This window comes from Mytilus edulis, chromosome 4, assembly GCF_963676685.1.
Source record: "Mytilus edulis chromosome 4, xbMytEdul2.2, whole genome shotgun sequence".
Taxonomy (NCBI): Eukaryota; Metazoa; Mollusca; class Bivalvia; order Mytilida; family Mytilidae; genus Mytilus; species Mytilus edulis.
Window position 1 is genome coordinate 80338399 of NC_092347.1, and position 25228 is coordinate 80363626.

Genomic DNA, 25228 nt, shown 5'->3' on the forward strand with positions numbered 1-25228 from the left:
TAAAGCTACTGAAAATCTCAATGGCCATCAGTTTTCCATTAACTTCCATTCACAGCCAAACAGTGATTGCTGATTTAAAATAGTTCCGCGTCAACACTCTCTATTAGAGTTATTAACAGTCCTATTAATACAGACATCAAATTAATGTACATTAGATTGTGATATTAAAATGAAATAAATCATGGCTATGCAACATTAATTATCATTTTCCATTCTGAACTTTTAGTCTTTACTTATGTAATTGATTGTTTCAAAGAATCCTTAACAGCAAAATACTATTACTACAGCGTCGATGTCTGTGTATCATAACCATCTTCGCTTCGAACATAGATCCTCGATCATAACACATTACATTTTTTTTTTAAATGTTTCACAATTGGTACATATATTTTTTTAATTACTAGCATTGTGACATTAACTAATCTATCCTTATAATAGCCATTGATGACTATAGAAGAATTTACTCTATTACTGTAAAATTGAAAATTTCGCGATTGGTTTAGTACAAATGTAGATCTTATCATGATACAGAAAAGAACAGCAAAATATCACACATGTGACAATTTCCTTATGGCCTGGTTTAAATGGACAACGTAGACATTCCATTTCTCGTTGTGTTAAGACATTTCTCCTTCAACATTTGAGTCTTTGAAAATAGTTGTTGCTTGAATCATGGAAGTAAAATGAAATGAATATATTACTTCGTCGGATGAATCAAATATGGTTTTTTTTATACTATATATCGGTATTGTTGGTATCACCGGGATGTGACTTGAATGTTATGTAAAAAAATTCGCCGATAGTATAATGCAAATTTTGACATTTAAATGCAATAAAAATGGGTACCAGCACGATAGGCAAAATAAGAAGATATTCACTTTGAAAACAGTTCCATACAAAGAAAAACTGTTCTAGCAGAACGTTTTCCAAAATATTGTTGAATTAACACTAGTGGTATCTCATAAACTGACTTATCAAAAACTTGACCATGATTGCTGACACCGCCCATACCATAACAGCACGCCTTGTTCTTGCAAAGAAGCAGCAGTCAGTCGAGACAAAAACTCAACATGTTATGATGTTCCCTTAAAATATCAAGGAAATCACAGTCATAAAGAAAATATGAAAGATAAATTACAAAAATATAAATAATTTAAATAATGTTATCTTTCAGACTTACTTTATATAATATATTGTAACAATCTTAAAAATAACGAAATTATCTGATGTATTTGTAAAAAATATGAATTGGTTTTGAATTCAAAGGATCAAAAAGGGGCCATATGATACCTCTTTGTTTATCATAAAATGGTAAAATGATAACGAATGTGGTCTTTAGTTGCATTAGCAAATTAATCTCAAATGTGAAGAGGCGTTAAATAGCTTTTTCCAAGACGGTTAATCAAGTTCTTTTCGTTTAAATCTGAGCTAATATCTCTAAATTAATTGGAGATGGAACATCATACATGTCATTAGTTAAGTTATTTATTAATGACAAACAAACATGTAATATTTGATCACTTATAAAGAATATATATTAAAACAGATAACAATTTTAAATGTGTAAGAATGCAGTATTTACACCAAATATTTCTAATAAGTATCTTGAATTGAAGATATAACAATTTTTAGAAACCCTCGTTGTCAAGAATTCTTGAGTTATAAGCTTTCAAATATCTGAAGTACCCAAAGAGACGACTGGGTTATAGAAATATGTACATCCCTGAACTTTTCTACCGACAGCAAAATATATTGCTTTAGTAGTGTGTCCGTTTCGCTAGCTACAATGTATATTGGCGAAAAGGATAATTTGACAGCCGCCTTTGCTCGAAATGAGTATGTTAAATCCAATGACTCTTGTATAATAAGTGCCACGATCACTATACTTTAAAGAACCCTTGAAACAACGCTTTCAGATCGGTAGGTGGTCTGTTGAAAGTAAAAATATCTGACCTATCCGTTAAACGACCTTTTTCCAAGTGCGGTCAATCTCCCACTGCCTTCATCCTTGTCAAGCAATCTTCCAGAATTTATTCAAACAAATATGTACCAAGCGTTTTATTTAAAATTGTTAATTTATTTTCGTTTTGAATATGAATGAAATATTTTCAACAGGACGATCAACACGACAACATCAATAAATATGATAAGGAAAAGGTTTAGCGTGCTAAACGGTTTGCCTAGAGAGAGAGAGTACAAAACCACTTGGCATACAAAATGAAATCGGCGCTATACAAAAATCACACTAGGTCGCCTCGCATTATAAGGATGCACTAATTAATTATTTCTACGAAAAATAGAAAATTACCATAATTGTTTAATAATTCAGTGCTACTCATATCAGCTTGAAAGTCATAAAAATGTTTATTGCGTTCCTGTATTTAGTCTATATTAGCCAGAATTACTCTTCAACTCAATTTTCAATTTCTCTTATTAGCTTTAATTATCCTTCACAAACACAAGCATGCATTGAAGTAGGTGGCAAAAAGTTAATGTCAATTTTTATTTTTCCCCATTGGATTTATATCTTTACCGATTACCAATTTTGTGTAAATACAGCGTGTCATGGGTGTCGTATTTTCTAAAAGCGATGACAAATCGTGACAAACAAAATGTAATCCTCAAGTTGCCTTCAGCTTACTGGTGCATCTGTCATGAAACATTGCAGATCAATTTAATGTCTTAGTCTTTATATAATCTGTAGATCATTTACCTATGCCGGTCGGTTTAACATACATGTATACTAAGAATGTCTGTATACGACCATCTTTTTAGATGTTAAACATGTTTTGTCGTAGTAGAAAAGAAATTTAAAATCCGCCAGTAATTTTAATTGGTTATGATAATTTACGATAAAAATTTAAAACGTCACTTTGTTTAATTAACTTCGTATATATATATATAGCTTTAGAAAATATTACAATAGCTCGACAAGTGTGGCTGAAAGAAAGTTTGGTTGGTTCACTCCGTAAAAATATTTAATAAACTTTCAGGATATACAAATATTTTCAAAAATATAGGCGGATACAATTCTAAAAGAGAGTTAACATGGGTGTTGTTTTCTTTATTCTTTATTCTCTATGACATATGACATGTAATGCCACTTTTGAGAGAGAAAGACGAAAGATACCAAAGGGACATTCAAACTCGTAAGTCGAAAATAAACTGCAAATGCAATGGCTAAAAAAAGTAGAATATCAACAGACAACTGTCACAGTAAACACAACACAATTATAGAAAACTAAATACTGAACATGAAAAACTAGGGGTGATTTCATGGGCTCCGAAAGAGTATGCAATGCATTATAGTCACTCTGAGTGTCATTGGTAGTAGCGCTACACATTTGTAGTCGCGGTTTTCGGGTTTTACCAAATGCCAAATAATGAATACATGTAAATTTGTTTATATAGATTAGACCGTTGGTTTTCCCGTTTGAATGGTTTTACACTAGTAATTTTGGGGCCCTTTATAGCTTGTTGTTCGGTGTGAGCCAAAGCTCCGTGTTGAAGGCCGTACTTTAACCTATAATGGTTTACTTTTTAAATTGTTATTTGTATGGAGAGTTGTCTCATTGGCACTCACACCACATCTTCCTATATCTATTTTAATAACATTGAACATGTGTTGCATTATGATATGAATCAAATTTTGTATTTAAAGTTTGAAGAACATCTTCTTTTTAAAAAAACTTCTTTTAATCACATGTAACTATCTTTTATTTTAGGTTGGCATGTGGTATCCATGACAACATACAACCCAGTTTTTAACCATACGCCAGTTAATTTAACCTATTACACAGGGGAAACTGCAACGTTAAGGTGTTCAGTCAGTCATTTAGGGCCTAGCAAGGTTAGTGAGGTATTCTATACAGAGCGAACATATGTATGAAATAAAATAGCTTTTGGTGGTTACTTTAATAATGTTACTATGTACATTATGAGATTGACAACAGGTATTCCTGGAGTGACCATGTTTGTATGGATCATGGGGTTAATAAAATTTGGAGCAGTATTATTTTACTCTGACTCAGAAATCAGCTTTTCAAAATACTGTATTTTGGTGTTTCGAGCACAGATTTTGTACTCTAAGTACTGAGTACAGTTTAATGATCTTGAGCCCTTTGATAATAATCAATATCCAACGATTTCCGTGTACATTGATAAGAAATTCCAAGGATTACCTGATATTGAAGCAGGTGATTGTCCAATGCCCCCAGAGTTTTTTTCATAATTGGTGTCAATATCCTCGTTTCTAGTAAATTAGAAACATCTTTTTTTATCATATATAAAATAACAAATTCTCTTTAAAATTAAGATCATTTGAACATCTGTTCCAAACGGATGATAAGAAGATGATTTTATCGGAAAGTATTTCAAACGATTATCAGTAAAGTACATTCATATTTATATCAATGATATTATCTTAAATAAAATTTGTTAAGCTTTTTTTGCATCTTCAATCATTAATGATTTCAAAAGGAGTTCATTTTATTTTCATCTGTTTTCCTTTGTACTTTTGTCAGACACTAAAACACGTAAGATTTTGATAAAAAAAAAGGAACAATCTTAATAAAGTACAAAGATGTCGTGTTATTGCCAATGAGACAACTCTCCACAAGAGACCATATGACATAGAAATTAATAACAGTCAGTTACTATTTCAATTTAAAGTAAATTTTAGTTATAATGAATCTGGCTTATGTCGTATACTGGAAACTGTAGTAAATTTTGTTTCTACATTTACAACTTAGTTAAAGCAGTAGAAATTAAGACTATTTCCGAGTTCCGATATGTGAATTTTTACTTCCGATTGCTAGATTTCTCATCGTAAAGACTTTATTCAGACACATGCATTCAGGAAACAAAAATTATCTGCTGATTATTGACCTTTGATTGTAATTATTTGCCGTCTTTATTCATGGAATATACATCGCTTGTCACAAGCAATTTTCAAGTCAATCGTAAAGAATGGAAATTAAGTCGGGTTCACTAAATTTCTTAGAGCAAAAGTTGGGAATGAAATTGTCATTACTAATGCGAGAATAAAGCAACCGAATTCCTTAGTTTACATCACACAGAACTCAACTTTCAAGAGGCTACAATTATTATTCGGTGCCAAGTTGTAAAAGATCACCGACAGTAATTAGCAAACCTCCTTTATGTCGAGCGAAACGTAGCTTAAATAATACTAATTAAACTTGTTGACAGCTGTAAATCTCGTACATACACATTTGAAGTAAAGATTCCAAAGTTAATGCAAGAAAAATAATGCAAAATGCACCAGTTTTCTGTGCTTTTAAACTGAATTGTAAGTTTTATGTCATCTCTATGAAGAGAGGGCACAAAGAGTCAGAAACTAAAAATGTATTCAAGAGATAACGAAATGAAACATGAATTATGGTAATATGTATTTGAAAATTGGACAAAATGGAACATGGCAGTTGTGATCCATTCGTTTGATGTATTTGAGCTTATGATTTTGCCATTTGATAAGGGACTTTCTGTTGTGAATTATTACCGGAGTTCAGTGGTTTTACTTTTTATTCAGTATCAAAACAAACTTCGATTTTTGTATCTATGAAATATTAACATTTTGTTCTTACTTAAATTTTTCTTAGCTTATTGTCAATGTACTATGCTTACAAAACTGGACCGCTATTACAAATGATTCTAAACAGAAAAAAATATACATGTTCCAAAGTATTATATGTCTCTTCTACAGAAGACCTGTATAAAACCTGACACAATTGAGATTGATATCCTAAGGATTATCACCAGACAATGTGATTATAGCTGTTTCAGTTTCTGTTATATTTCATGTCATTCTTCTCTACTTTAGCGTTCAAGTCATGTCCGGCTTTTTGTATCGATATAAACTTCATAGACATTTATCCATTAGTATTCTATGTATACATATTACCTTATATTGTATGTTATCTAATAGTACCATGGAATTACATGTACCTAAAGAGGACATAGAAAATGTTGAGCGAATGTAAATAATTTGTAAACAAAGCGATTGGTATATATGTAACAAAACATATTTTTAGAGTTAGAATTTTAAGAAATGTCAGTTCGTCTATACAAATAAAAGGGAGATTTAAAGTACACATCAATGCAAGTTACTAAACGACACGATATGGCTTCGACGTGAGACAATATACAATATGCCAACATGAAAGCATTTTCAAAACACCCTACCACTTACAATATGTATGTCTACCCTTTCGGATTAACAGACAAGTAAAAACTGACATTTTTATGTTGCCAAGAAAGGAATGAGTTTTCGTACTTCTGTATATACAAAGGGGAGATAAGTCGCATCCAGATTATACAACGACGCTTAGGTCTAAGTTCAATTTGGAGAAAACAGTTTCCGCTAAAAAAAAAAAAAGTCCTTTTGCGCCACAAGTCATTTGCGCCAATAATACGTTAACGTTACAACTTGAATGTCATAATACGAGTATACAATACTGCAAATGATATATTCTTTCATGTTGGCATTGGGGCTACATTGAGAAACGATGCTAGTCCGTCGGAAGGGGACGATAAATGATTGACCCGTGTTGAAAAAGAGCTATTTCTCTTGTACGTAAAAGACACCCTTGTAGATTTCGAAAAAGGGTATGCTAGTACCGCCACAAGGAAGCACTCGCACCCGCAAAGTGGAAAGGGGTTAATATAAGTTATAATTACTTGCTTCCCAATCCACTATAATGAATAAATATGTTTAAACTAAACGGATGGGAATTTTGTACTTATTGATACGTTTGTGACCAATACTATGACATTGATACGTTTGTGACCAATACTATGACATTGATACGTTTGTGACCAATACTATGACATTGATACGTTTGTGACCAATACTATGACATTGATACGTTTGTGACCAATACTATGACGTTGATAAGTTTGTGACCAATACTATGACATTTTGCTATTTTTGCTTCTAGTCATTTCTGACTATTATCATTCACGATATCATGACAATATGTAAATAATTCATTGACTCACTTCCCACTGTTATACTCAATAGAATTTTGTAAAAAAGATGAATGAAGAATGCAAACATTAAATAAAATTAGACTAATCAACTTAAAAGACAGATGACTAAAATACTCCTATTTGAAGAAACAACTTGCAAACCAGCGTTGACATATCAGAATTTGAAGTTGTCCAAACAGAACAGAATTGCAAGTTGCTATTATCCTTTAATTTAAAACTGCCATTATTAAAAAAAAAAGTAATACGAGTACTCATTATCATGGTTAAGGTTCTAATAATTAGTCTGGTTTCTAGAAATAAAAATGGTAATTTCCTGTTTAGCCAAACGTTATTACAATTTGAATGAATTTGAATTGTATGTTTTAGGTGATTTGGAAGCGAGAGGATCAACCTCACCCATTGACAGTTGGTAAATTTGTATATGTTAGTAACCCTGAATATGGAATAAAGCACATTCCATACAAAGACGAATGGAATCTGATTATTGAAAATGTTCAGCCGAGCCATGCTGGGTTTTATGAGTGTCAGATTAGTACCAAAGACGACATAAAGAGATATGTTCAACTTCACATTATTGGTAAGATAATTTAGATTTCAATGAAAGTTTGTTGAAGTGCCATTAATGCAATTTGTTTATGTTTTGTCGTGCTGGGCAATTGGGAATACAATTATTAAATGTAATTGAAGTTCTCTTGGGAACAATTTAAAATGGCGTCAAAAATACGACTTCATAAAATTTAAGATATATTTTTAGAGGCATTTTAAGTTAACATTTGTTATCTTTATTTAAACGAGAATAGCAACATGTAATAAATATTGATAAGATTTTTTTCAAACCGATGATACTTTCAAGGAGATATGATATAGATTTCAATTAGAAAGCAAAGCAAAACACGAATGCTATTATGAAACATTAGTGTTCACGTGACCACACGAACTTCAATCAACAGGTGCACACGACGTGTAGTCATTTTATTACGAAGTCTCTAAATCTGATAATTATAATATGGAAATCGCATACAGGAAGAGTTAAAGAAAAAAGTAAAAACACAAAAATATTGAACTCCGAGGAAAATTCAAAAAGGAAAATCCAAAATCCAAAGGCAAAATCAAAAGTCCAAACACATCAAACGAATGGATAACAACTGTCATATTCCTGACTTGGTACAGGCATTCTCTAATGTAGAAAATGGTAGATTGAACCTGTTTGTATAGCTAGCTAAACCTCTCACTTGTATGACAGTCGTATCAAATTCCATTACATTGTCAACGATGCATGAACAAAACAAACATACTCAAAGAGTAAAAAATGTCAAAAATAGGGGTACAACAGTCAATATTGTGTTATCATCTTAATATCACTATAAAAACAACAAATGTAACGAAGAAGCACAAACAGGCATACATCAAATTTAACATACTCATTTTGTTTTTCTTATACGACTTCATATATCTATGTAAAGTCTACCCATAAAGGTTTTCAGTACTGGTGTAAAATTGCGCGTTTGAAATTCGCACAGGTAGACATAAAAATAATTTTGTCGTTCAGAGTATGACGGCATACATAAATGCAGAGTCACGTTAAGTAGATATAACAGAAAACAGATTTAACAGTAAAAGTAATAATAATTAATAAAATAATTGTGTGGTTCATAGTATGACGGGATACATAAGTACAGTTTCACGTCAAATGTATATCATAACAAACAGACTTAACAGAAAAAGTATTATTATTGAATAAAATAGTTTTGTCATTCATAGTATGTCAAGATCCATAAGTAAAAGTAATATTAATAAATGAAATAATTTTGTCGTTCAAAGTATGATGTTTTACATAACCACAGAGTCACTTCAAAAGAATATCTCAAAAAACTAACTTAACAGTACAAGTAAAAGAAGATCGGTTACAATGCTTTTCGCATAGTGCATGCAGATAAAAATGACGGATTTCATAGCTCTTTGTATAGACAATTGTGTTACCATTTTTCAATTTAAATGACCGAAATAGTATATTCAGATACAGAAAGGTAATAAACAACGGTGAAAGCAATATTTTTTTTGAGGATATTTGTTGTGTTTTAATCGAATAGGATGGAAAATGAAATAATATAACATTTCTTAGACGAAATTTTGGCACGTTAATCTTATTTGAAAATTAACTATTATGATCTGCAAACGGTTTACTTATTAAATGTCATTGGAATTTCATTGTAATTCGTAAACAGTTTATTGACAGTAAAATCGTTTTTATTATGATTGCTGATTAAATCATATTAAATTGAAGAACGCATCATACGCCGTGACTATCTACAATTTTATAAATCTGGATGTTTAACTGAAGAATCATTTCTAAAAATTAACATTACAATGGAATGTTACCCAACATAATTTAATTAACTATTGATACAATTTGACGATAAATCTCATGGCATTGCATGTGCTGTTGGTTATATTTAAAAATTTATGTAATTTCCAGATGAGCCTGGTCATGACAGAAGATGTGAGTATATTTAGCTTCATGTTGGCTGATTCCGATGAAAAATGTATGATGTTTTTGGATATAGTTTTATTTGCACTCATTGTTTGTTTAAAAGAAGATCAAAGAAGGACACTTGAGAAATAAAATACCGTAACGGAAATCGCTCTCAGCAAAACAGAAAAAACAAAAAACAAAAAAGAAACGCCAATATTTGTGGGTGGAATTATAAAGCAGTATTGATAAAGACTATGACGATCTTTATTTGCTTTGTTTAAGTAAGAAAGGATATTCCTAATTTTACAATTTTCTCGATCTGTTGATTCTGTCTTTGTAGACGGAAATACACATTATTTTCTAAGTAAACATAAATTATAACTGGAAGTATTTTCAATTTGTAATATTCACATCCGGATAAAAAAAAAAACCTCAACAAACTAGCAGGCGTATAATTAGGTACAAATGTATGCCAGACGATTGTTTCGGCAACATAAGACATATCAGTGCATGGTTCTCGATTTTTAACAGTTGACAGACAAAATTAGAAAGAACTGTGAAAATAAAAAGTGGGGGTAGGGCATGGTTTAACTTGATCAGCAAAGATATGTTTGGAATATAGATTGTACATGAGAGAAAATAATGCTCTAAGGAGAATTAGTCTATATATACCATTGATAATATATGGCATTTTCTAATCCTCCTCCATCCTTCCAAAAAAAGAACTTAAAATTAGGCGACCGCAGGGACATGGAATTCGATTTCATATTAATGTTAATTATTATTAGCGATTTTATTGCTCAAAATTGGCACTGACAGACTATTTTACCAAAAATAGAATCTAAGACAAAAAAAATTATTGAAGTTTTCCTAATTGGTCTCTTTAGCATCTTTACTTTCAAGTCTACTGAGATATATGTATAAATAAGACGTTAGCATTTATATTTGTTTTATTCGGTTACCCATGAGTTTCAGTTATTTTTTTCACATTGATGAACAAATTGTGTATTCAATACAAAGTAAAACAACAAACATACCGAACTCCAAAATAAAAATAAAAATGGAAAGTCCCTTATCAAATGGCAAAATCAAAAGCTGAAACACATCAAACGGATTACAACGACTTAGTAAAAGCATTTCCTTATGTAGAAAATGGTGGGTTGAACATGATTTTATAGCTAGTTAAACCTCTCATTTGTATGATAGTTTCACATAATTCCATTATTTCATTGACAACAATGGGAGAACAAAACAAAAAATATATGAAACGTTTGACTGTTTTTAATTTGATTGCACATAACTGTTTTGAATCTTAACCTTGTTGTGCAGATGTGGGTATGCAAATGAAACAAATGATATAAGTAAACTGTAACACTAAAACATTTTTTTTATAGATATCAACATCACAGGTCCGACACGTGCTACGAAAGGACAATCTGTAAAATTAACATGTAATGTATCAGGTTTTAGAAGAACACCGAAACATATTAGATGGTTTTTGAACGGTACCCACATTGTAAACGGACAGGACCATAATATTCGGATTGTAACATACCAGCGATCAGATGTATTTTCATTGTTTAGTGAATTAGACATTGGAAAAACTAACTTAAATTATGGCGGGAACTATTTATGTCAAGCACATTTTGCAAATGGATTAAAAGTATCAAAACATGTACTTCTAGTAGATACTATTAATGGTAGGTATTTAACTTTCATCTAGACCTAAACAAATTGGTCAATTCTAATTTTGTTATACACATAGGCAAGAAAGACAGAACATATATGACTGTGTAAACTTATAGACAAATGGAAGAAATACACTATAAACTTATAGTTATCTGAACTACAATTCATTAAAAGGTATAACAGCTTCGATCGGGTGGTCTAGTAAAAAGGTAAAGTGCTCGCCTAGAGTGCGGGATGTTGTTGTTTCAGTCGCCCATCCGGGTCAAACAAAATGGGTGAAAAATTTGGCTACTTTTATTTGTGTCGGTCTAGTACAATGCAGGGTTCATGTTCATATTTTTTTAACATGTTTCCGTCCTTAATATGCATCTAATTTACAACAGGACTTTAAACTTCAATCGTCATCATCGTTAAAAGAAAAATACTCTTCGTCAAAGTTTTTGACAGACTTTTCTGTTGAATAGTAGAAACAACATACTGCAATAAAAATATGAGTAAAGGGGACTCTGGGGTTATTGACATAAAGGACACAAACAAAATCTGCATAGTTGCATTGCTTCAAATAACTAAGCATATCCATTCGTGAATATAAAATTGTTTGTTGGGATTAAATAAACTTAAATTTTATTAAAATAACTATAAATAGTTATCAAAGGTACCAGGATTATAATTTAGTACGCCAGACGCGCGTTTCGTCTACATAAGACTCATCAGTGACGCTAATATCGAAATATTTATAAAGCCAAACAAGTACAAAGTTGAAGAGCATTGAGAATTCTAAATTCCAAAATGTTGTGCCAAATACGGCTAAGGTAATCTAAGCCTGGGTTAAGAAAATCCTTAGTTTTACGAAAAATTCAGTTTTGTAAACAGAAAATTTATAAAAATGACCACATTATTGATACCGGTGTTCAAAAGTCATAAATCGACCGAGAGAAAACAAATCCGGATCACAAACCAAAACCGAGGGAAATACATCAACTACAATAGGAAAATAAAGGAACAACAGAAACACAGAAGTGCAAAAAAAAACCCTCAAACAAACATCAACACATAGAAACGATAACAACGGCCATATTCCTGACTTGGTCCATAGGGACTTGGAAAAAATGGTGGGTTGAACCTGGTTTGATGGCATGCCATATCTTATGACGATGTAAAATATAATCGATAAAATATTACGTGACAGAAATACAACACTAGCACATGCAAAACATTCATAACAGAGAAACTCACAATGTACACGATGAATTGGAAACTAAGAAATCTTTGATCCTACACATTTTGTGATGAAATAATGAATTTATTCTATTTAATTAGTAGAATATGTCGATCTAAGATGAAATAGTATATTTATTGTCAATTAATTAGATTTGTGATGCATTATCTTGTGTGTTCATACTATATTTTGTTTTATTTTTATAGCAGACAGTAAACCGAGTAAACGAGGTAAGAGACCTAAGTGTACTTTGCCTATAAAATTCTTCAAACGTTCAGAATATATTTCACTGTGAATACATTTTGCATGATTCTTAAACGTCTATATTTATTTATTTTTATAACATATGGATTCTATTTGTTACGATTTGTTCAGATTTGAAGTTCTGACCGAAATCAGTGACTGTATTGTCCTATGTATACGTCAGCAGTTTAATGCAACTCTAAAAAACACAATAACACGAAGGATGTACCAATGTATACAGTAATTATAAAATAATTAAGGTGTGGTATAATTACCAATGAGACAACTCAAAACCACCTTTTACTTCGGCAGATATAAAAAATATAACAAATCTCTCCAATGACACAATTCAGAGATTCAAAATACATCAATAAAGCACATCGGGTACATTGTTCTCAAATGACTGGGATGCCTGGAATATGGACAACAGGACTTCTCCCCATGCCAGTTAAGCATATGTTGTACGGGTTGTACACTTCATGTTGGAATGAGAACGGTCTATTCGATTCTACGTACAGCGAGAGCACCACTCTGCACATTACAAAACAATTATAAAAAACGTTTTGGGATATTTGCCGACAATTTGTTATTGTGGGTAACTATGTCACTTAGTATTTGGTTTAACATTGACTTATATTACATATAGGATTTTGCCAAAAAAAACTTTGTACAAAGTAGACAAATTTGCTGCATTTGTCAATTTCGTCATGATTATGTTATTGCAAACACTTTGAAAAGTATCTATATTGCAATATGTTTTCCATTTCTGGTGCTAACCAATTGTGCTTATCATATATACCTCCTCCGTCGAAAAAAAATGTATGTGATTTAACAAATACAAAGTTAACACACATCAAAATAACAAAAAAAAAAACCGAACTAAGAGGAAAATTCTAAACGGAAATTTTGTAAGCAAATGGCAAAATCAAAAGCACAAACCCATCTAACGAATGGATTACACCAGTAGTATTTCTGACATGGCACATACAGTTTCTTATGTAGAAAATGGTGGATTAAACCTCGTTTTGTGGCTAGCAAAACATCTCACTTGTATGATAAATAAAGGCAACAGTAGTATACCGCTGTTCAAAACTCATAAATCCATTGCCAAAAATAAAATCGGGGCAACAAACCAAAACTGAATGAAACGCATTAAACACAAGAGGAGAACAACGACACAACATCAAAACACACAGAAACGGACCAGACAAAATCCTATGAGAATAACACATATAACATCAAAACCAAATACATAAGTTTGGGATAGACAAGTACCGTGACACGTCTTATAGTAATGTGAATTCACACTAAAAAATAAGAGAAAACAAACGACACAACGCAAACACAACGTTAAAACGTAACACACACAGAAACGAACTATTATATAACAATGGCCATATTTCTGACTTGGTACAGGACATTTTTAAAGGAAAAAAATGATGGATTGAACCTGGTTTTGTGGCATGCCAAACCTCCCTCTTTTATGGCCATGTGAAATATAACATTAAAATAACAACACAACATTACAGGACTACAATGCAAATAAATAGGAGAACACAATTGACAAAGAAACACACGAATAATAGCTAACAAAAGGCAACAAGTTTAAAATTTTTAATATGCCAGAAGTGCATTTTGTCCACACAAGACTTACTAGTGACGCCCAGATACAAAAGTTTGAAAGCCGGAACAAGTACAAAGTTGAACAGCATCGAGGACCGAAAGTTCAAAAAAGTTGTGCCAAAAACGACCAGAGTTTTCTGTTAGGTACCAGAACATCCCATTATTTAAAATAATTTATACTTTTGCAAACAGTAAATTTTATAAAATGACTATACAAAAACTGTACATGAAAAAACCGAAGTATTTTAACTTATTACAGGAAACAACCGAAATACATTACATAACCCGATAAAATGCAACACATCCGAATAAGTTAAAACCTCAACGCCAAGTGACGTCATATTAGAAAATTTCATGTGAAATTGTAAAAAATGACAAAAAAATGACGTCACATTTGAATTTGTAAAACAGATCATCAAAAAATGAAAAATGACGTCACATTTGAATGAATAAGATAGAAATAGGATTGATTTAAGATTATATTTGAACTAAATACTGATATTACATTTAATGACAGTCCCTTAAAATTCCATTATATTGACAGAAAAATGACAAAGATGTCTGAACAAAACAAACAGACATAATAAGTAAAAATATCGAAAAAAGAAACGATTGTTGAAATGGTAATTGGTCGAGAACAATTAAAGTTAGACAACAGTGGCATGTAAAAACCAAGAACACGAAGAGTTATGTGAGGAATTTTCATTAGGTAATTACCAATACAAATTTTACCATAAAATTGTAAAATCTTTATTTCAAGTATCCATTATAAATAATATGCATACAACATTTTAATTGTTGCCTAGGAACAGTAGCTGATGGAACAGAACGTCCAGTGTTACAAAGAAACAAACAACAAACCCAAAACACAGCATTGTCATATAGTGTGACATTATGGTGTCTGTCAGTGTGTTCGCTAGTCTCATTATTATGTTGGTTTTAAGTGATTGAAAGGTACGTATAAAGTTTATAATTGATACTGCTAACATATGTTAATATGTGATTTATACAGATAGAAATCTCTAAGAGACAAATCGTTGGATCTGCGAATTACTGCAATATTTTATACGCCAAGTTATGTAAATTTATATGCAGAGCTGAACATAGAGAAGAATCTGAAGATACACGTGACTTAACAAAATTATCTTAAATTTATGATGCACAATAATAAGTTACATACATACAGCATAGTAAGCTGTAAAAGGCACCGAAATGACAAATGTTATACATTTAATACTTTTTCGAGAAAACTTACGGTCTGATTTATGAACAGAACATTTATACGAAAAACAAATATGATATACAGCAACTAACGAAAACCACTGAATTATAGTCTTCTTTAGTTCTGACTTGGGACAGGTACACAAAGTATAAGGCGTGATTAACCATGATTTCTGGCGTAAACCCCAACCCCCTACATTGGGACAGTACAACATAAGAACAAACTATACAAGTCAGTTGATAAGGAATTTATCAAGTTCAAATATGTATATTGTTGTAACATACATATCAAAGTATAGCATGTGCCAAAGCTGAAACAATCTTCTAAACAACCAGTTTCGGAACAACTCGCAATAATTAAGAGAGGCGAAATATACCAAAAGAACATTTAAACTCATAAGTCAAAAGTATGACAATGCCATAACGCATATGCATACAAAAGTATACAAAACACAACAAAGAAAACTAAAGACTGAGCACAAACCCAACAACAACCCAGACTTCTGATTTTTTATTTTCAGGTATACAGTATATCCCTGGGACCAAATTTACTTTTCTAACATGAAAGACATGATCGTTGTTAAGTTGTGCATTCCAAGTCTTCCATTATAGCTACTACCGATTTTGTCCATTTTTATGAGGTAATTACATTAAGAAAATGTTCAAAATTCGTTTAAAGTGTAATCATTATTGCTTTTATTAAAATTACATAATATTTTTTTAACACATATAAAAATGAATCAGAGTGGTGAAAACAAATTTAAACTATCTAAACTCTTATTATCCGCTACAAACGCCAACTGTTTTACAAACTGAGTTAAGATTTTGAAAACAACAGCTCGATGAAATGAGTCACTGGTGTAATCCTTTTTAAAAATTCTAAGCTCCATTTTCAAAGTACAAATACATTGAAAGATATTGCTTTCAGTGGAGAAGATTGAGTCGGATCAATATATCCTGTGCGTTCTGCTGCAAACTGTGGCAACCACCTACAATGTGGATAATTTGGAGCAATTAAGTTTTGAACATTTAAAAAAGACAGTGTCCTTTAAAACTATGTCCGTTTGAGTTCTATAAATTTTTAAAATGAATGCTTACAAAAATAAAAGGGTAAAGGAGTAAAACATTTACGGTGACAACTTTGAAGGTTTATAAAACGGACTACAACTATTATTTTGAAAAGTCTTACAAACATTGACCCAGTACGAAAAATAAGTTCAAATCCCATTTGCGTTTGCTCAATTAAATTTTCACAGTGCAGTGTTCTACTGTTTATTTATACGAAAATTACAAATTATATCAAAATAACAGAAATCTTCATCGGCTCTAACGACATTTGTCTGCTAATGGGGACTTTAATATACAAAAAAGTACTTAGTCAAATTAACAGCTGTGTTATCAAGTTAATAAAAATTCAGACATACATGTTCTATTTTTCAACTTTTTTTGTTATCAAACACCTAGAGTACTTTAATATAGCAACCTTAAAATTCATGACCAAAGACACACAATATCCACAATACACGGCTGGTAATCTACACACGCAGAACATTTGGTTCTGCAATGAAAACCGTCAGAGGATTTTCCGGTTGTGCTTGAGTGGAGTAATTGTCACCGCTTCAAAAGGTATGTACATTTCTAAATCTCAATTTTCTTATTCAACTGATCAAAATATTGAAAATCGGAGAATGCTATGCTGTGGTGAATACTTTAACGAAGAGATACATGTATCATTTCCTGTTGTACGTAGAGTTGAACTCCTACAAAATCAGTTGTCCCACGAGAAATTGCCTAAAAAAGTGACATTTCAATTTTGAAATGGTTCTATTTACAGACCTACAAGTTCAAATTTAGTTTTTTTTTCGTGCAATGGGTATGAATGTTGTTTTTGGCGGCGTATGCGCTGTCCTGTGTTGATAGACGTCTTAATAATTCCAAAAAACAACATTTTTCATGAAGTCATGCGTGAGGGGATCGGTTCTGATTGAGGACATCGTGAATGAGTGAGGGGAAGTACAAACATTTTTTTTTCAATCTTTGGCTTTGTGACTTTTGTTGACTCAATGAATAAATGTGATCAAATCAATGCTGATTAAAAAGCACAGATTTATCCTTATACTTTAATAGACGTAAACTGATCACTGATTCAATGAAAATCAAACTATAAATTGTTTGTTCAATTTCAGAAAATGCCATTGTTCAAAGGAAAAAGGAAAAGAGGACTGAAATTGACTCTCTACAAAAAGCCATGGAGATACAAGTTATCCCCGCCCTCGAAGTGAACTAAACCCTCTGGGAACTGTAAAAATCAGTTGAAAAAAGCTTAATGGAAAAATCATGTTATACACATTTATGAAAGGAGTTATCTCCCCTAAATTAGTTTATTTAAAAAAAGATGATTCTAAAAACATAAAATTTGATATTTGTTTAAATATTTTGATTTATACAATCAATCACCAAATACATATTCTTTATATGAATAAAGTCTAACTATTGAATTGCAAATCTGTCTCCAAATTTGCAGATGTGGGCAAATAATCGGTCTAGTTTTTACTTGTAGCAAGAAAACAAAATGGTTGACAACATTTTTTGTCTTTATTCTTCGTGAAACATATTATTAAACCTAGGTTCCTACAATTATTTCATAATCCAATCTCATAAACTTTTTTAAGCACACTCACATATGTGTTTTTTCATGAACAATGTAGCCAAATTTAGGTAAGCTTCAACGACTCATAGCTTGAATATAAAGATATGATTTGTACCTCCCCTCACGCATTCACGATGTCCTCAATCAGAACCGATCCCCTCACGCATGACTTCATGAAAAAATGTAGTTTTTGGAATTATTAAGACGTCTATCAACACAGGACAGCGCACACGCCGCCAAAAACAACATTCATACCCATTGCACGAAAAAAAAACTAAATTTGAACTTGTAGGTCTGTAAATAGAACCATTTCAAAATTGAAATGTCACTTTTTTAGGCAATTTCTCGTGGGACAACTGATTTTGTAGGAGTTCAACTCTACGTACAACAGTAATGATACATGTATCTCTTCGTTAAAGTATTCACCACAGCATAGCATTCTCCGATTTTCAATATTTTAATCAGTTGAATGAGAAAATTGAGATTTAGAAATGTACATACCTTTTGAAGCGGTGACAATTACTCCACTCAAGCACAACCGGAAAATCCTCTGACGGTTTTCATTGCAGAACCAAATGTTCTGCGTGTGTAGATTACCAGCCGTGCAATAGGGAATTTTATAAATGTGTTCTCGGGCCTGTTCATGTCATTAATTTCCGACACAACTTACTTCATTTATGGTTCTACTGATAACCTGTTTCCTTTTCTCATTTCAGATCACCATCATTCAGTTAGTCAATCAGTGTTAAGTTCGTGGATGTCGTATTGCAGCATTTCCAAGCCTTATTACATTGAAATACCATTCATTATTAAAAGTATACAAATAAATATAAAAGATGTAACACATTGTATTATTATTCCTTCTATTCAACATGTCACAGTAAGAAAAGATGTACATCGATGGATCATATACCGTTCATTGAATAATGTAAAAGTATGATTCAAGTTTGTTTTTTCCTGTCTAAACTAATAAGCGGTTTCTTAAAAGTGTTCGTGATGTATAGAAAGTCCCAAGTCAACATATCTGCGGCGATATTGATTTGAGATATTTTCTCCTCGCAAAAGTCGCAAAAAAATAATCGCTCGCAATAATTAGTTAACAGCTTAAAATTAAATTAATAAATTTGAATTTGAATTTAGTATTGTCAATCATAGGTAGAGTTTACAGATATACTTCCTGAAGAGGACTTTTATTAAAAAAGCTTCAAATATTTCCATAGACGAATGAACATAATAAAATGTATCCCAAGACAACATTTATTCTTTATTGAATCTGACAGCATTATAAAGTATGATATCAGATATATATATATGTAAACATCCATCTGATGTTCACAAGACCTCAGTTTCACAGATATATAAGAATTTGTATTTTTGAATATTATCCTAATTCATATTTCATTTATTTTAAACTGGCTATGGTTTCAATCTTGAATTTTTTGTTGGTGGCAAACATTTCAAATTGGTACAATATCTGTTAATACCATATATTACCCAGACTACGGTGTCTAGATTGGTTGATTCATCATAATAATTGATTGATTAAAGCCAAGTGATAGATATTTCGTGCGTTTTCAGAACGGAAAAAAAGTTACAACTTAAAAAAAAAAAAGTAAAATCACAAAAATATGGAACTCCGGGGAAATTCAAAAAGGAAAGTTCCGCATAAAATGACAAATTTAAAAGCTCAAACTCATCAAAATGTACCTTTAAGGAGGTGTTAAAAAGAGGATCGACCCGGATACAACAGATTTGACAAAGTCGAGATAAAAATATTTATAAATTCTAGTGAACTTTTGGAAATTTGGGGGGTTTAGAGTTTGGCTTGACCCCAAATACCGAATGTTTCCATGCAGAAATCATGTCATATTAATTGTAACGAATGGTAGTTGTATTGAAAAATATCACAATTCTAATTTTATTTATCCGTATAATAAATTATATATATAAAATGATAACGGATATATCACCATGATTTTATACACGAGTACCAAACTCCGAGGAAAATTCAAAACTGTAAGTCCCTGAACAAATGGCAAAATCAAAAGATCAAACATATCTAACGAATGGATAACATCAGTCATACTCTTGAATTAGTGCAGACATTTTTTGTTGTTGAAAAGGATAGTATAAACCTGGTTTTATAGATAGCTGAACCTCTCCCAATAGTATAACAATCGAATTTCATTGTATATTGACGACGATGTGTGAACAAAACAAACATACATAATAGTTACAATGTCAAAAATAAGGGAACAATTAGTTATCAAAGGTACCAGGCTTATAATTTAATACACCAGACGCGCGTTTCGTTTTCATAATATTCATCAGTGACGCTCAGATCAATATAGTTATAAAGCCAAACAAGTACAAAGTCGAAGAGCATTTAGGACCCAGAATTCCAAAAATGTATGGCAAATACGGCTAAGGTAATCTAAAATCCTTAGTCTTTCGTACAACACACACCATTGTTTTATTATCACAATCACTATAACAACAAACAAATATGTCAACAAAGAAACACAAAATGGCTTATGAACAAAGCACATTAGGAAAAATGAAAGACAAGAATACAAATATTTACCATAGCACAGTAACACAATGACTGGATGTATGAGAATCGAGCGACGTCAAATTATTATCATCAAAAATAAACTAAACAGTGAAAGTAATATTCAAAAAGACAAATAAGAGTACTACAACACGTTATTAAGATGTTAACAACGTCAGTACCCAAATCTACAATGTATAATTCAAGACCATGGTATATTAATTGTAAAGTTGATACAGAATATTTATTTGTACCTTATCAATGGAAGTAGATGGGAACTATATCCATCTCAAGGGTACCTAAAGGCAAATGTATACCGCTGTTCAAAGGTCATAATTAGATAAAAGCAAATCCATGCTGGTAACAAACTAAAACCGAGGGAAACACACGAACTATTAGAAGAACAGCAGAACAACAGACACATTAAACTTGAGTGTCCCTTTGCTATATTTCGTCTCTTTTAAAATGTAAAGCACCTCTTCAATGCTACTGATAATATGATATATAATAATAGTTAACTATTACAACTTGAAAGACAATTGTTATATTTGTTATATTGGTTTATAATTGAACCAAACGTTACTTCCATTCAGTGCATGTCAATATGTGTTGTCGACATCTGAGTTTTACATATTTATTAAATCTATCTTAACAAGAAAGAATTGCCTACAAACTAACTTTATATAGAATCATATTCAAAACAGTGTGGCTGTGGACATTGATTGACGACCTAAATTATCCCATTGACTGGGACAGATTAGGTGAACGTATGTCTGTAAAGACCACAGCTCACTAATTACTTATTATAGAATTTAAACCGTGGGGTCATCAAAGGTTCTTAACGTCTTTAATAATAAAATAATTCGAAAAATTAATCATGAATAACCTTTATATTTTGATTTATATTATTGATGTAAATCAAAACATCGTGTTATTCCTGATTATTTTTTCGAATAACTTTATGTGTGTGTTGAGAACCTGTGGTAACCCCACAGTTGAAGTGTCATTAAAAAGTACATAGTGAGCAGTGGTCGTTACAGACAAACATTCACACAATCTGTCTCAGTCAATGGGATAATTTAGGTCGTCAATCAATAGCCACAGCCACACTGTTTTGAATATGAATCTATCTTATAAATTAACAGTGCACCTGTATCATTTTACTACGTCTTTGAAGTAAAACCATACATTTTGTACCCACTATTTTATATAATTATTTTGTAGAAATTCTTTGCATTTGTTACAAGACTATAACAAATCAATGATAATTTGTAATCATACATTCTATAAATAATCTTGGATATCCCCCTTTTCTAGATGATACATGTAGGAAGTCATAAAACCATGCATTGTCATAATGAGCTGTTCACATCTGGGTTTTATAAATCAAAATCTTTATTAACTAAATAAATGCAAACTATCTGTATTAAACCTTACTAATTAACAGTACACTAGTATAATTTTACTTCATGTCTTTGAAGTTAACCCCAATGTAAAGCGTTAATGGAATGTGTACAGCCCATTCTATGTATACATAATTTTAGAGATTATATGTATTTACTAAAAGACTATTACAAATCAATTATAATTTGTAACCATACTTCGTTTAAACAAACCATGCTTTTTCCAACTATTTCCAGATGTACTTATATAAAAATAAGAAGATTAAGTATGATTGTCATGGAGGAAAATCTCCACAAAAGACCAAGTGAAATGAGAAATAAACAACTATAGACCAAAACATGGCCTTCAACAATGAGCGAAACTCATACTGCATCAGTCTTTTTCACTAATATAAAGATAAGAGTCTCTTGCACTAAAATAATAAAACATAAAACACATCTTCTGACATATTTAAAATGTACGAGGTTTTTCACCCTAAAGGAAAATCTGCAAAATTGATCAAGAAATAAAATCAACTAGGTTATATTAAGTTAGTAGACATGGTTCCATAATCCAGATCGATAGATGATGCATTATTTTTCGAATATTTAAACCACGATCAAGACACATAGTTTCTTCGTGTGGTTATTATAATCTAAGATTAAACATTAATATCTATGCATGAATATTGTTAATGCTGCGATTCAATCAGGTTCTGTCAATGTTGTTTAGTCCAATATATTTAAAAGAGATTTAAATGTTGTTTTTTTTAATTTTCAAAATTTTGCTCGGATCATCTCGGTTGAAAGCGAGAAATCTTCCTTGTTATTTTGTACATTAACAATATGTTCTTCTATTTACTATGTCATTTTGAGTCCTGAACTGTATGCGCAAATAATGCCAGTTTTTGCTAAATTATTGTGTATACTAGGTATGTAATAGCGTGTCATATTCAAATTTGTATATAAGCAATTACTTTAGCATACTGTGTTAGTAAAATAGGCTATTTTCATTTAAGTCTTTTGAATCTATTTCATACTTATGCATACACAGTATATTCAGCTAACCTAAAAGCTCTTCAAACAAATGATCATCTTTATACTTACTATAACACATTTAGGATTACACCCTTCAATACACCACTAAGATAGGAACAGTTGTCGCAGTTTAAGTATAAGAGTATTTCCTGTATCACAAACTTGCAACAGAAAACAGCAAAGCATTTTGCACTAACATTTACTAGATCAGATGTCTATGTTTATAAGAAGAAAAAAATCAAAAAACACTTGAACAATATGAAGTAAGACAAAGACTAGAACTCGTTCAATAGCTAAAACATGCACATACACACACAAGCAGATAGCATAAACACAGAACACTACTAAAAATTGGGTATAACTAACCTTAATATAATCTATACAATCTCAGACGGTGAAATAGAAATAATTTGTTGGACATCTAAATATTATCAAAAGTATATAAAAATATTCAAAATATAATTCCTTTTAACTTTCATGCAACCACTTTTTCGAATGAACATGTGTAAAGAAAGTAAATATGTATATCCCCGTTGAGAGGCCCCCGACATTTTTGCATGAATATTTTGTTGTCGACAGCCAGTAAACGATAAGGTATCATGTAAATACCAGGTGTCAATGTCCACATTGTTATGAAATTCTTCTATTTAAGTCAATATTTTATCTCGCATTCTATAAAAACTGCAAACATAAGTTTATAGATATATTTTTCAAATCGATTTATCTCTCAATCAAATACCGGTATCGTAAGCATATAGCTAGAGAGATATTTTTGTCGAAAATACTTGATAGGGTGTGTAAATTTGTTATTCTCAAAATATGATAAAAAGGTGGGATATTTAATGTCTAAGCTGCTCACCCCTAGCACAAAAAAGTTTGGAGTGCCTCTTCACCACCACACCGAGTGTATATCCAATGATCATGGTAAGTTAATAGAATATAGCAATTGGTATATGTAGCAAAAGTACAATTTGAACAGAAATATCCGATCAAAAAATAAAGTATAGTCATTTTGCCAAAACGCCCACAAAACGTAATTGATGTCATGCTCGTGATCTTACCTGTTTTTATGATGATTATTTCTTCCAGTTTAAATTCTTAAAACATGAAATACGATTACAATTTGAAACAACAGTTTAGTGACAAAAACTTTTTTTTATTATTATTTAAATATACGAAATGAGTAGGATACTCAATGTCTCAAAGCCTCACCCCTACCACACAAAAAGTTGAAGAGTTCCATCCCGTGTGTATATAAAATATGCATGGTTAGATATTAGAATATAGCGATTCTTAGTAAACGTATATTTCCATTTGAATATCTTATAATTATTCAAGTTATCCGATCACATATAAAAGTATAGTAGTTTTGTCACAACGTCCGCAAAACGTACAATTGATGTCATGTTCGTGATCTAAAAAGCATTTTATTATGATTAATTTTTCCAGTTTAATTCATTTAAAAAAACTGAATACGAATTAAGCCACTTGTATAAAAAATTATTACGACAGATAAGTTTCTCTGATGAATTTTACAACTGTGATTTTTTGAAGATGTTGGATCCATTCAATCATAAATCGTTTCGGGTAGAATTTGTAAACATGCTAAATCTGTATCTAAATGGTCTAAGCACATCTAATTTGAAAAACTGAATTAGAAGATATACCAGATACATGACAGTCTGTCTCATATCTTTACTTAAATCTAGAAATTGAAAATAAGGTCCATTTGAGTAATTTGTACAACTTTAACGACTAATGAGATGAAGTTTAGCATCTTAATTGCAAATAAACTCCAGAACTGACGTTTTGTATTTGCGCCAGACGCGCGTTTCGTCTACAAAAGACTCATCAGTTACTCTCGAATATAAAAAAATGGTTTAAAAGACCAAATAACTACTTTCTGTTTCTATAAAGCATAATTCCAGTAGCGCCTGCGTATACACTATATAACTCCAGTTGATACGATATTCTAGAGTTTATTCTATCATGATAATATTTCATTGATAGAGGATTGTGCTTTGTATTTTTAACCTTTTGTTTATCTTTGTTGACATATTTGCTTGTTTTTATTATAGTAATTTAAATTTTAACACAATGTTGACTGCTGTACCCCTATTTTTCACATATT

General features: G+C 31.3%; 1 protein-coding gene across 4 annotated transcripts in view; it reads left to right on the forward strand.

Annotated features, from left to right (window-relative positions):
• The window catches only part of LOC139520674 (tyrosine-protein phosphatase non-receptor type substrate 1-like), a 32705-nt gene extending 13732 nt beyond the window's left edge, over positions 1-18973 (forward strand). Inside the window, exons 2-9 of one of the 4 annotated variants that reach the window (XM_071313528.1) lie at positions 3726-3850; positions 7375-7585; positions 9485-9508; positions 10876-11181; positions 12596-12619; positions 15062-15209; positions 15998-16117; positions 18843-18973. In XM_071313528.1, the coding sequence (XP_071169629.1) occupies positions 3726-3850; positions 7375-7585; positions 9485-9508; positions 10876-11181; positions 12596-12619; positions 15062-15198 (827 nt within the window). In that variant the 3' untranslated portion in view covers positions 15199-15209; positions 15998-16117; positions 18843-18973. The remainder of the gene's footprint in view (positions 1-3725; positions 3851-7374; positions 7586-9484; positions 9509-10875; positions 11182-12595; positions 12620-15061; positions 15210-15997; positions 16118-18842) is intronic. The other 3 variants (XM_071313530.1, XM_071313529.1, XM_071313531.1) reach the window with 3 other exon arrangements.
• The last annotated feature ends 6255 nt before the right edge of the window (positions 18974-25228 follow it).